Below are 12,193 nucleotides of genomic sequence, written 5' to 3'. Positions count from 1 at the left end.
ACTGTATTTAGAGAAAAGAAGAATTGTCCCAGTGCCCTCGTCAACATATAACCCTCAACCAACATCAGTAAGTTGAATTATATGATCATTAATCCTGTTGCTGTTTGTGACATCTTGCTGGACAAAATCTGACTGCTTCCCTGCATTACAGAAATGACAATACTTAAAAAGCACCTCATTGGCTGTTAAGTGCTTTGAGATGTCCTAAAATAGTGAAAGGTGCTGATTAAAGGCAGTATAGTTAATACAAGTATTGCATGATATCTTTGTTATTCATTTATTCATTTACTATTTAATGAATTAATGTGGCAGCACGAGCCTGAAATTCGGCTTGGATGTAGTGTCGTTCCGCTATTTGAAAGCCAGAAGAGATACTTTGGAGGCTTGAGATTCTGTTCATTACTAGTTCAGCCTAATGGATTATCCAGTTTTTTACTGCCAATGAAGTAAGAGCTAACATGTGTGGTTGGTCCTTATGCCATTCACCTTTAAATTGGCGCCCTCTGGTTCTTGACCTTTCTGCCAATGGGAACAGTTTCTCTCTATCTACTCTGTCCAGACCCCTCATGACTTAGAATACTTCTATCAAATCTCCTCTCGACCTTCTCTTTAAGGAGAACAACTTTAGCTTCTCCAATCTATTCTCTTAACTGAAGCCTCTCATCCCTGGAATCATTCTTGTAAATCTTTTCTGCACACTCACCAAAGCCTTCACATCATTCCTAATGTGGGTTGCACAGAATTGGACACAATACACCAGTTGAGATCAAAATAATGTTTTATAAAGGTTTGTTATAGCTTCTTTGCTTATGTACTATATTGCCTCTTTTTATAAACCCTGGGATTCCATATGCCTTTTTAACCCTGCTCAACACCTTCACCGATTTGTGCATATATACCCAACGTCTCTCTGCTCCTGCACCCCCTTTAGAATTGTATCTTTTATATTGCCTTTCCTTGTTCTTCCTACTAAAATGCATCACTCCACATCTCTATGCATTAAATTTCATCTGCCATGTCCTATTTCACCAGCCTCTCTGTCCTCTTGAAGCCCAACACTATCTTCCCCACTGTTCATATTATTTGAAGTTTTGTATCATCAACAAATCTTGAAATTGTGTCCTGTGCACCCAAGTCTAAGTTATTAATGCACTTACAAAAAAGAGTGGTTCTAGCACTGATCTCTAGGAAACCCCACCGTACACTTTCCTCCAATCTGAAAAACACCTATTCACTATTACTCTAATTTTCCTGTCACTCGGCCAACTTCATATCCCTGCTGCATGTCCTCCAGGGCTTCAACTTTGCAAGCAAGCCCCTGCTATATGCCCCTTAATCAAATGCAAAAAGTCCACGTACACCTCATCAACCCTCTGTTACCTCCCTAAAAAAAAACTTGTCCAAGTGACTAATTTTGTCAATGATTATCGTTCTGAAAGCTTTCCTATCACTGAGGTTAAACTAGACTGGCCTATACTTGCTGGGTTTATCCTTACACACTTTTCTGCAATTCTCCTGTCCTCTGACACCACCCCTGTATCTAAGGAGAGTTGGAAGATGATGGCCTGTGCCTCTGCAATTTCCACCCTTTCTTCCCTCGGAACCTCAGTTGCATACCATCTGGTCCTCATGACTTATCAACTTTAAGTACAGCTGGCTTTTCTAATACCCCCTCTTCATCAACTTTTAACCACCCAGTATCTCAGCTACGTCCTCTTTCATGATTCTGGCAGCACCAGCCTCAATAAAGAGACATACAAAATATTCATTTAGTACCTTGACCATGTTCACATCCTCCATGTGTAGATCTCCTTGTTGGTCCCTAATTGGCCCCACCAATTCTCTTACTACCCTTTTACTATTTATATTCCTACTGTTACTTCCTTCACTGTTACTGGATCAAAATATGAACATATGGCTTAAGGGCAGGAGTAGGCCATTCAGCCCTTTTAAGCTTGGTCTGCCATTCGATAAGATCATAGTTGACCTGGTTGTGGTCTCAACTTCGCTTTCCTGCCTGCCCAAAATCCTGGAACTCCCTTCTTAACAGCACTGTGGGTGTTAAGATGGACTGCAGTGGTTCAAGAAGAGGGTTTACTACCACAACCTCGAGGGCAAATAGGAATGGGCAATAAATGCTGGCCTAGCCAGTGAGGCCCACATCCCATAAAAGAATAAATGTAAAATGTTAGCTGCTGATCACTGACTTCCTTTTTCACTTCCTCTCTGAATTTCAGCCTGATTTTTTTCTTGTATTTTGATCGATAAGATCATAGTTGACCTGGTTGTGGTCTCAACTTCGCTTTCCTGCCTGCCCAAAATCCTGGAACTCCCTTCTTAACAGCACTGTGGGTGTTAAGATGGACTGCAGTGGTTCAAGAAGAGGGTTTACTACCACAACCTCGAGGGCAAATAGGAATGGGCAATAAATGCTGGCCTAGCCAGTGAGGCCCACATCCCATAAAAGAATAAATGTAAAATGTTAGCTGCTGATCACTGACTTCCTTTTTCACTTCCTCTCTGAATTTCAGCCTGATTTTTTTCTTGTATTATCAACCTGACACCTGTCATGCGTTCCCTTTCTCTACTTCATCTTTCTCTCTCTCTAATTCTCTTGGTTTGCCATCGCTTTAGTACCTGTAAAAATGGAATAATTTGTCACATGCCTTTGCTGTCTCATGTTCCACTTTATCATGGAGCCATGTTGTGGACTTCTAAATTGTGCTTATTTGTGTCTAAGCAACTTTTTTTTTATTGTACAGGCTGCATTTTCTCTGTTTCTTGGACCATTCACCTTCTTCAATGTTCAGAAGACCAAATACCTTCAAATCATCACTTCCCTGATGAGATGGATTGGTAAGAATTTTATTTAAACTGTTGCTTTGTAAATAACTTAGTTATACAGGGGAGGTGGTGGTGTTGTATGCAGGCAGTGTGGGGGAAACCTGTGCTCCACTTGGGGGTATGGTTGAGGAAGGCTTGTCTCCCATGGAGGTTAGGGGGTGCGGGGAGACAGTTATATCCAGCACACAACAGGAACTACCATTGGTAGTTGCCATCAGCAGTTGGTGTGAGGAGGAGAAAGACCTTGGACTTTGAAGTACAAGGTCATTCTAACAGCAACAAATTGATTTTACCTATTATTCACAAAGCATGAAGTATATTGCAGGACCTGGAGTTTCAGGAATGTATGACAGGTGTTTAAGGGAATTTGCTTACAGATTTTTTTAACTCGTTACCTCATTGTAGAAACCACAGGCTGATTGGCCATTTGAAAATGGAGCAAGAAGATTTTGGTGGTAGTGATCATAATTCAGTTATTCTAACATAATTATGGAAAAGGACAAAATAGAACAGGAGTTCATGTTCTAAATTAGGGTAAGGCCAATTTTACTAGGCCGAGAAGTTATTTAACAAAAATGGATTGGAAACAGCTACTTGAAGGTAAATCAGTATCAGAACAGTGGGAGGCATTCAAAGGGGAGATTTGAGGGGTTCAGAGTAAACATGTTCCAACAAAGAAAAAGGGTGCGGCGGTCACATCCAGAGCCCCCTGGATGTCAAGGAGCTTACGGGGTAAGATGAGGCAGAAAAGGAAAGCTTATGTCAGACACCAAGAACTCAATACTACAGAAAGCTGAGAGGAGTATAAATCAAGGGTGAAATCAAAAAGGAACTTAGGAAAGCAAAGAGGGGGCATGAAGAATATTGGCAAGCAAAATCAAGGTGAACCCAGAAGATATTTTATCAATACATTTAAGATATGAGGATAATTAAGGAAAGAGTAGGGCCCATAAAAGACCAGGAAAAGGTAACCTGTGTGTGGAGGTGGAAGATGTAGGCATGGCTCTTAATGAATACCTTGTGCCTGTCTTCACATGCTTTCTCCTTAACTACAATGTCTGCATCATCCCCATCTTTTGTGAAGTATTGGATATGATAAACATAGAAAGAGAGGAAGTATTAAGGGGATTAGCATCCTTGAAAGTGGATAAATCACCAAGGCCAGATGCAATATACCCCAGGTTGTTAAAAAATCCAGGGAGAAATTAACGGAAGGTTTGGCTATCATTTTCCAATCCTCACTGGATTCAGGTTTCAGCTGGAGGATTGGAGGTCTGCTAACATTGCACCTTTTGGTTAAAAAGGGAATGAGAGATAGACTGAATAATTATAGACCATTCAGTCTAACTTCGGTAGTGGGCAAATTATTGGAATCAATTCTGAGACACAGGATAAACTGTCACTTAGATATGGATTGATCAAGGATAGTCAGCATGTATTTGTTGAGGGAAGGTAGTGTCTGACTAACTTGATTGAATTTTTTGAAGTAGTAACAAGGAGGATTGATGAGGGTAGGGCAGTTGATGTGGTCTACATGGATTTTAGCAAGGCTTTTGACAAGGTCCCACATGACAGATTGGTTAAGAAACTGAAAGTCCATGGGATCCCGGGGAATGTAGCAAGCTGGATGCAAAATTGGCTCAGCGACAGGCAAGAAAGGGTAATTATTGAAGGGTGTTTTTGTGATTGGAAAGCTGATTCCAGTGGGGTTCCACGGGGCTCAGTACTAAGATTTGGATATAAATGTAGGGGGAATGATCAAGAAGTTTGCAAACACAAAAACTGGCCGTGTGGTTGATGGTGAGGAGGATAGCTGCAGACTGCAGAAAGCTATCAATGGACTGGTCAGATGGGCAAAAAAGTTGCAAATAGAATTCAACCTAGAGAAGTGTGAAGTGATGCATTTGGCAAGGTCAAACAAGGCAAAGGAATACACAATAAATGGGAAGATACTGAGAGTGTAGAGGAAGTGAGGAACTTTTGGAGTGAATGTTACCAGACCCCTGAGGGTAGCAGTGTAAGGCATGTGGAATCCTTTCCTTTATTAGCCAAGGAATAGAATATAATAGCAGGGAGGCTATGCTGGAACTATATAAGATGTTAGTTAGGCCACAACTTGAGTACTGTGTGCAGTTCTGGTCACCTCATTACAGAAAGGACGTAATTGCATTAGAGAGGGTACTGAGGACATTTAAGAGGATGTTATCAGGACTGGAAAATTGCAGCTATGAGGAAAGATTGGAGAGGCTGAGGCTGCTCTTGAAACAGGAGGCTGAGAGGAGATTTGGTTGAGACGTACAAAATTTTGAGGGGTCTTGAGTGAATGGGAAGGCCCAATTTACGTTAACAGAGAGGTCAGTGACTGGGGGTTTAGAATTAGTGATTGGTAGAAGGATTAAGGGGGAGATGAGGAAAAAGTTTTTCATTCAGCGGGTGATAGGGGCCTGGAACTCACTGACAGAAAGGGTGGTAGAGGCAGAAATTAAAAGGTGCCTGGATGTGCATCTGAAGTGCGACAACCTGAGGGGTACAGAACAAATTCTGGAAAGTCGGATTAAACTGGGTGGCTCATTTTATCAGCTGGCGCAGACGCAGTGGGCCAAGTGGTCTCCTTCTGAGCCGTAAACTTTCTATGATTCTAGTGACCTGTACAATGATTTGGTTTAAGAAACTGTTACTTTTAATTTGGCATTTGAATGATCAAAATGGAAGGTTTAACAGGCTTTTATCAATTTTTCACCCATAATTATTGTTCTCCACAGTATACAGTCAGGCCATTTCTCTTTAAAATATATTCTTTTAAATGGGCTGTTACCATTTTCATGAATTTGCTTGAAATTGCAAAATTCACATGTTAACTCAACATTATTTTTACAGCACAAGCACTGGATGTAAAGTAATGTCATCTTCACCAGTCAGTGTCATCAAACCTTCAATATTTTTATTTCTCAAATAATCTTCTCTCTGTCACTCTCCCAGTCTGTCTCCTGCCCCCTTCATTTATTTCTGCTCTTCTCTTTTCCCCTCCACCCCTAACCGATGAGTTTATACACCCCTTTCTGCCTTGTGTGTTCTTTTACACTTACTCTCTCACATTTCCTCCCCACCCCCCGCCCCCCAAGCACAGCTAATTTTATATTCAACTTCCATGCATAGGCAGAACTGTGGGAGCTTTGGCAGGGATGGAGATAGTTCATCCCAATGTGTCTGTGGTAGTTTCCAGTGTTTGTATCTGATCATGTCCCTGTATGGTATTGCATAAATGTATCCTGTTGTATCATGTTGCATATTCCTTGAGCTGTAAGTGTATGATTCTAACCATCTGTAAACTGATGTATTTAGATAGTACAGTCTATTCTCAGGAAATGCTACTTGTTGAGCAGTTCTTGACAGGAAAGACGAGGCTTGCCATCTGAAGACATTTGGAAAGCAGCATTCCCCTGATGGAGATTAGACATGTCTCCCAAGCTCCCTGATCTTTGGATTAAAATTTCCTCAGATATAAAAAGAAATTCTGTACTTCCTAAAGATATTCAGAAATCATTGATTCTGGCACTGTGTGTAACCTTTAAGTTCTGCAACCACTAAGATAGTTAACTAGTGTTAGTACATTTGACTATGCTGAAGATCATATTTTGGCATGTGAGGGGAGGCATGTTGGCTGTTTGGGTGTACCTAGGTGGTGGTTTGGATTATGCTTGGCAGTTTCAGAACCACAAGAAATGGGCATTGATTTGGTGAGCTGTGATTAGGTACACAGTATGCTTGGATATAAATAATCATCAAGTGCATTTAAACAATGCTTTTAAGAAAAACATCAGGACTCTTCAGAGGCGCAGTTAGAAGTAAATGGATGCCAAGCCAAAGAAGGAAATATTAGGGTGACTAAAAGCTTCATCAAAGAGGTAAGTTTTAAGAAGGGCCTTTATGGGGGGGACTGAGGTGCCAGTTAGACAGGAAATTCCAGAATTTGAGGTCTAGATGGCTGAAAAAAAAGAGCATGACCACATATTGTGGGATGAGAAAATGCACGAAAGGCAGTGTGAATTGTGTCATCATTGTGTGATCGAGGAAAATGACAGTGTTAGCAGTCATATTTGTGACTTTGGTTAGAGCAAGTGGGGCTGTAACGGAGAGAAACCTGAATGGAGAGATTCAAGCGTGAAGTTTCAGGAAAGTTGGGCACTGATTTGAGGTCCAAGGACTTTAGATTGGTGAAGGAGTTAAGAGATGGGATGGTAGTTTGCAAGGATAGAGAAGCCAAGGGTGGATCTTTTGAGGAGAAGATGATGACAGCTATTTCTAAAGGGAGGGGGGACGGTAGCTGAGGAGAGAGAACAATTTCCAGTATACTGGTTGAGTAAAGTGTATTATGTTTAACTCTCACGTAGGCGCTGTGATGAACAGCTGGATAAAAAATGCCCAACATGTTATGATTTACTACTCACGCCACCATCATGCAGCCAGAGCTCACTGGGTACTTGAACTGGCACAGCTATCGAGAGCCTGCACTCAGGGTTGATAGATTTTACCTGGTCAGACCAGGGTTCCAGTAAATGAACTTCAGCTATAAGTCTGAAGTACCAGTGGGTCACTACATTTTTCAAAGGTAGGTGACATGTCACGATAGACAGAGGGTTGGCAACCGCTTTAGTAAATGGGTTGATAAATAGAGGCAGTGTGTCTGATTCCACAGTTTAAATGCTGACTGAGTGATATTCTTTCATGAACATACTGCTAAGAGACATTGCTGAAGTGGCTTTTCAGAAAATGAAACTACTCTGACAGGATGCCAAAACTTAAGGAAAATAGAGGCTGTTCTGTACTATTGAGAAAAAAATTGAAAAAAATTCCAATAAATGATTGACGATCTCTTTAAGGTAGCAGTCACAAATGGGCCTGGCTTTTAATATTCTTCTGCAATAATATTCATCCATCAGTCATAATTTCTGGTCTTCATTCTTCTCTAGATGGTGGTTGTGAACCAGGATGCCTCCATTTCTGCATGGAAAGTTGAGGCACAGAAGAGCAGACCCATTCTAAGATGTTTCTTGTATTGGCTTCCAAAGGTTTACATTTTCATTTAAGCAGCTGACTCTCCTTAGATGATACTCCAGGTGTATCATGCTGCTTTTATTTTGTTGTTAGAGTAATGATGAATTTGAGCAAGGCATAAGTTAGGCTGTAGTTGTCAGTTTTGGGCACATCATTATAGGAAGGACATTAAAGTCATAGAATGCATACAGTGCAGGCTTACCAGGAAAGGGAAATATAGTTTCTGCTAGAAGAAAGAAGGCTAAGGGAAATTTAATCAAAGCTTAAATTCTGGGAATGAAGAAAGACTTTTAGCTGCGGAATGAGTGAATTCTGAATGAATGAGCCTGTTTAATATGGTCCAGAGGAAGGCGAGATTAGGAGAATTTATTTTACACAGGCTTATTGGAGCATGTTTTTGTAAATAGTTTGAAGCTGTTATGACCGATGCAGTTGGTACAGTTGAATTATTTAATAATCCCAGAGGGAAACTTTAAACAGCTAATAACCTATAATTTTAAGTGTTATGTCTGAGATGCGACTCTAAATTCAGGAATCAGATCACCAGTTCTCGAGGTTTTAGATTAATCTAAATGAAAAATGTTATTAATTTACACAGGTTAAAATATATATACACGTGGCTACAAATTACTGCTACCATAACTTTTAACAAATTCCTAAACTAATCTCCATTAAGGCAACAGCAACCCATAGACTTAACCAGACATCAGGCAAAGCATTTTCACCATACGAATTCAAAATGAGGTTCTTTTCACTTTGGTTCCTGTGGAGACAGTTGGAGGCTTACAGCTGCCTTTTGATCTCACATTGCCTCTGCTGCGCACACCTCAAAACTGCTGAAGTTATACCTCCCACCGCCCATTGAATGTAAATTCTCGATGTATTACCAGCCTCTTCTAACAATAAAACCCCTTTATAATACCAATTTTATTAGTAATATAAATATATGGCTTGGTATCTGTTAGATAGGTGTCAGTTTGCACCCTGCTTCTTGAGTGCTGTATTCAAAAATTGCAAATGCATGCTTACCTCTCTTACATATCAAAACGAGTACACGTCAAAGCACCCGGACTAGCTGGCTTTAATCCAATTAAGACACACCCACAGACTAAACCTCTCTTTTAAAAGAAAAATATTTTCCAGTAATATTACTTACATTAATAGCTTCATGACAAAGCGGAAGACCTCTATCTTTTAAGGAAAATGTGGATAACCCTTTGAAATAGAGAAAAATTACAGAACTATGAGAGATTACTTTTGGATTTCTGGCACGGATAGGATTGGCTGAATGGCCGTCTGTGCCAAAAACATGCATTGATGTTCAGTGATTTCTCTTTTTTTTGATGGTAGCAGCTTAAAAGAGAGCCATTCAGCCTACCATGTCCATGTTGGCTCTCTGGCAGGGCATTTTAACTAATCCTCCTCTCCCTGTCCTTTCCCATTGCCTTGCAACCGGTTTCTCTTGTGCTTATCCAATCCCCCTTTTAAAAGCCATGATTGAACATGCCTCCACCACATACTTGGACAATGGATTCAAGTTACCACTTGCTGTGTTAAGTGTTTCTCATGTCATCCTTGGTTCTTTTGTCAATTACCTTAAATTGATGTCTTCTGGTTCTTGAACATTTTTCCAGTGGGAACAGTTTCTCTCTATCCACTCTGTCTAGATCCTTCATGTGTTTGGACACCTCTAGAAAATCTCTCAACCTTATCTAAGGGGAGCACCCCAACTTTTCCAATCTACTGAGGTAACCAAAGTCCCTCATCATTGAAACCATTCTTGTAAATCCTTTCTACACCTTCTATAAAATCTGCACATCCTTCTGAAAGCCAGTGAGGCACCTTTAGCCATGAGGAATCTGTAAACCCATTATGAAAGTTTTGAAATACTAATGTACAAATGTATTTATTGACCAGTCACTAAGAGTTGGTTGAAAGCCTAAGTGGTAAGTATCCTATGCTACTTGGGCCCTCTCCAGCAATCAGTCAACAACTTCAAATTTGCTATGTAGTACCCCTGATGACAGGAATATTTCTAAGTAACTTGTGAATTATGAGCTAATTTGTATCCTGTATAAAGTAACAGGTGAAGGAATATAGGCAACTGCATGGGTAAATTGGGGTGATTTGGTTGTGGGAGGGTAAACACTGACATGGACTGGTTGGGCTGAATGCCTTATTTCTGTATTGTAACATCTTGCTATTTCTAAGTAGATTCCTGCTACCTGTATAAAAATAGCTGTTTACATAAACTGTATAGACTATGGAATACTTAAGGATTTTTTATTGTTCATAAATTTAAGATGATGGACTGATCAATTTAACAAATTATTCTTGCAAACCTCTCATTTTGAAATGCCTTTTTATAGGCAAAAGGCTAGCGGTTGAGTGATGAGCTGTCTGAGAGTGATGGGGGTGATGTGACAGTGATGGTCATAGCAAGCACTGCAGGCGGATTTTTATTTACAATTCTTAAGCCTACACAGTGAATCAAAACAATGTTATGAAAACGATTTTGCCTTCACAATAATGGCGATGCTTATAAATTTTTAAACACATTTGCAATTATGTGGAACCTCAGTCTCTAATGGTATGCAGTGTTGTCAATAAATTAAGAAAATTAACATTTTAATTTACATGGAAACAGGAGCAATCTCATTTGCTAGACAGAATGACAATAATGCAAAACAAATAAGTTTAGGCACAAGGGCATTTTTATGAAGTGATGTGTTGAATTAAGTTGAGCATCAATTCGAATGTTTTTTTTCTCTTAACACTTGGAATACTGGCAGCTTCAGGGAGAGCCCTGGCTGTCTGACTGACTGACTGTTTTCATCTTTTCTGCTGCTGAAACATTAATTCTGCAAAGGAGTAGCTACAGAACTGACCATGAACTGTTGCATTTGAAAACACTATTTTACATTTAAATTAAAATGCAAGTACTTTACCAATGTGTCTATTCTATTTCCTGTTTTTCAGCAACTTGCATTTATGTAGTGCCTTAACATAGAAAAACTGCCCAAGGCATTTCACAAAGGTAAATGGACAGAACTGAGTGCAGATGAGTGGCCATGGGCCACATGCGGCTCATCAGGGTTCTGAGTGAGGCCTGAGACACTTTTTGTTGACCATTGTCCACGCACAGGTTTGCCAGATTCCACTGGTTTCCGTTCACATAGTTTCTTTCCTACCGGTGTTACTAATGTGATACGCACACAAAGCAAGGGTACATGAAGTGAGATGCTTATTGATTGTATGCAACATTGACTCTGAGAGCTGTGCACTCCCTCTGCATCCAATCAAAGTGCTGCATATGAGCAGACTTTTCCTGCTATGGGACACATCAAATGCAGGAAGTGCAACAGACTAATGGATGGAAACCTCAGTCCTGAATTGCGAAGTGTCTGCACATCCCTGAGTCCTAATCTAAGCTTGTGAAGGATAGATCCAACCAGAAGTCACACTAAGTATGATGTAAGTAAGTTAGTAAGCATAAATATTTCTTTTGCTTTTACCATCTGAAGTTGCACTCCTATTCATATATGAATTGTTAAACATTTTCTGTAACTCATGAAGTATTCGGCATGTATTAAATGTGTTTAATCTTATTCATGGGGTCATGGTTAGTGCACATGCCTGACTTCAATCTTACAGTCCACTGAGGTGGAAGAGGGCAGCTCATGTGGTCCACTCATTAGCCTAGGTTGCCCATCACTGCTGTAGGGGCTCAATGTCTAAAGGTACAGCTGCTTATAGTGGGGTGAAGAAAGTGGAAAGTATACAAGAGGGCAAAGGTGGAGCAAGGCAGAGATCTCCAAGGTTGTGAGGAGGTTGGAGAAATGGGGAAGGAGAAGGAACGAATTTGAATATGCAGGGCATTTTAAATTTGAAACATTGTTGATTTCTGAGAAAATTTAGGACAACGAGGATAGGGATGATGGGTGAATGGGACTTGGTATGGGATTTTGGACAAGATCCAGTTTATGGAAAGTGGCCAGGAGCTGAAGTGGCAATGGCACAAACGAAGGTTTCAGCAGAAGATGGACTGTAGTATGGGGTGGAAGTAGGTGGTTTTTTTGATGGAGAGGATGTGCGGTCAGAAGCTGATCTGGGGATCAGATAAGATGGCAAGGTTGTGAAAAGCCTAGTTTAACCTGGGACAATAGCTGAAGAGGGTATGGAATTGGTGACTCATACATGGAGTTTGCCATGGGTGCCAAAGACAATGGCTTCAGTTTTTCCAATTTTTGATTAGAGGGGATTGTGCTTTATTCAGGACTGTATATTGGGCAAG

General features: G+C 40.4%; 1 protein-coding gene across 2 annotated transcripts in view; it reads left to right on the top strand.

Annotated features, from left to right (window-relative positions):
* Positions 1-12,193, top strand: part of slc38a12 (solute carrier family 38 member 12) — a 294,942-nt gene that overhangs the window by 200,851 nt on the left and 81,898 nt on the right. For both annotated transcript variants that reach the window (XM_078570625.1, XM_078570626.1), the window contains exon 9: positions 2,763-2,856. In XM_078570625.1, the coding sequence (XP_078426751.1) occupies positions 2,763-2,856 (94 nt within the window). The remainder of the gene's footprint in view (positions 1-2,762; positions 2,857-12,193) is intronic.

Source organism: Cetorhinus maximus, chromosome 24 (assembly GCF_964194155.1).
Source record: "Cetorhinus maximus chromosome 24, sCetMax3.hap1.1, whole genome shotgun sequence".
Lineage (NCBI taxonomy): Eukaryota > Metazoa > Chordata > Chondrichthyes > Lamniformes > Cetorhinidae > Cetorhinus > Cetorhinus maximus.
Note: the sequence above shows the minus strand (reverse complement) of the source record. Positions and strands in the feature narration are given on the sequence as shown.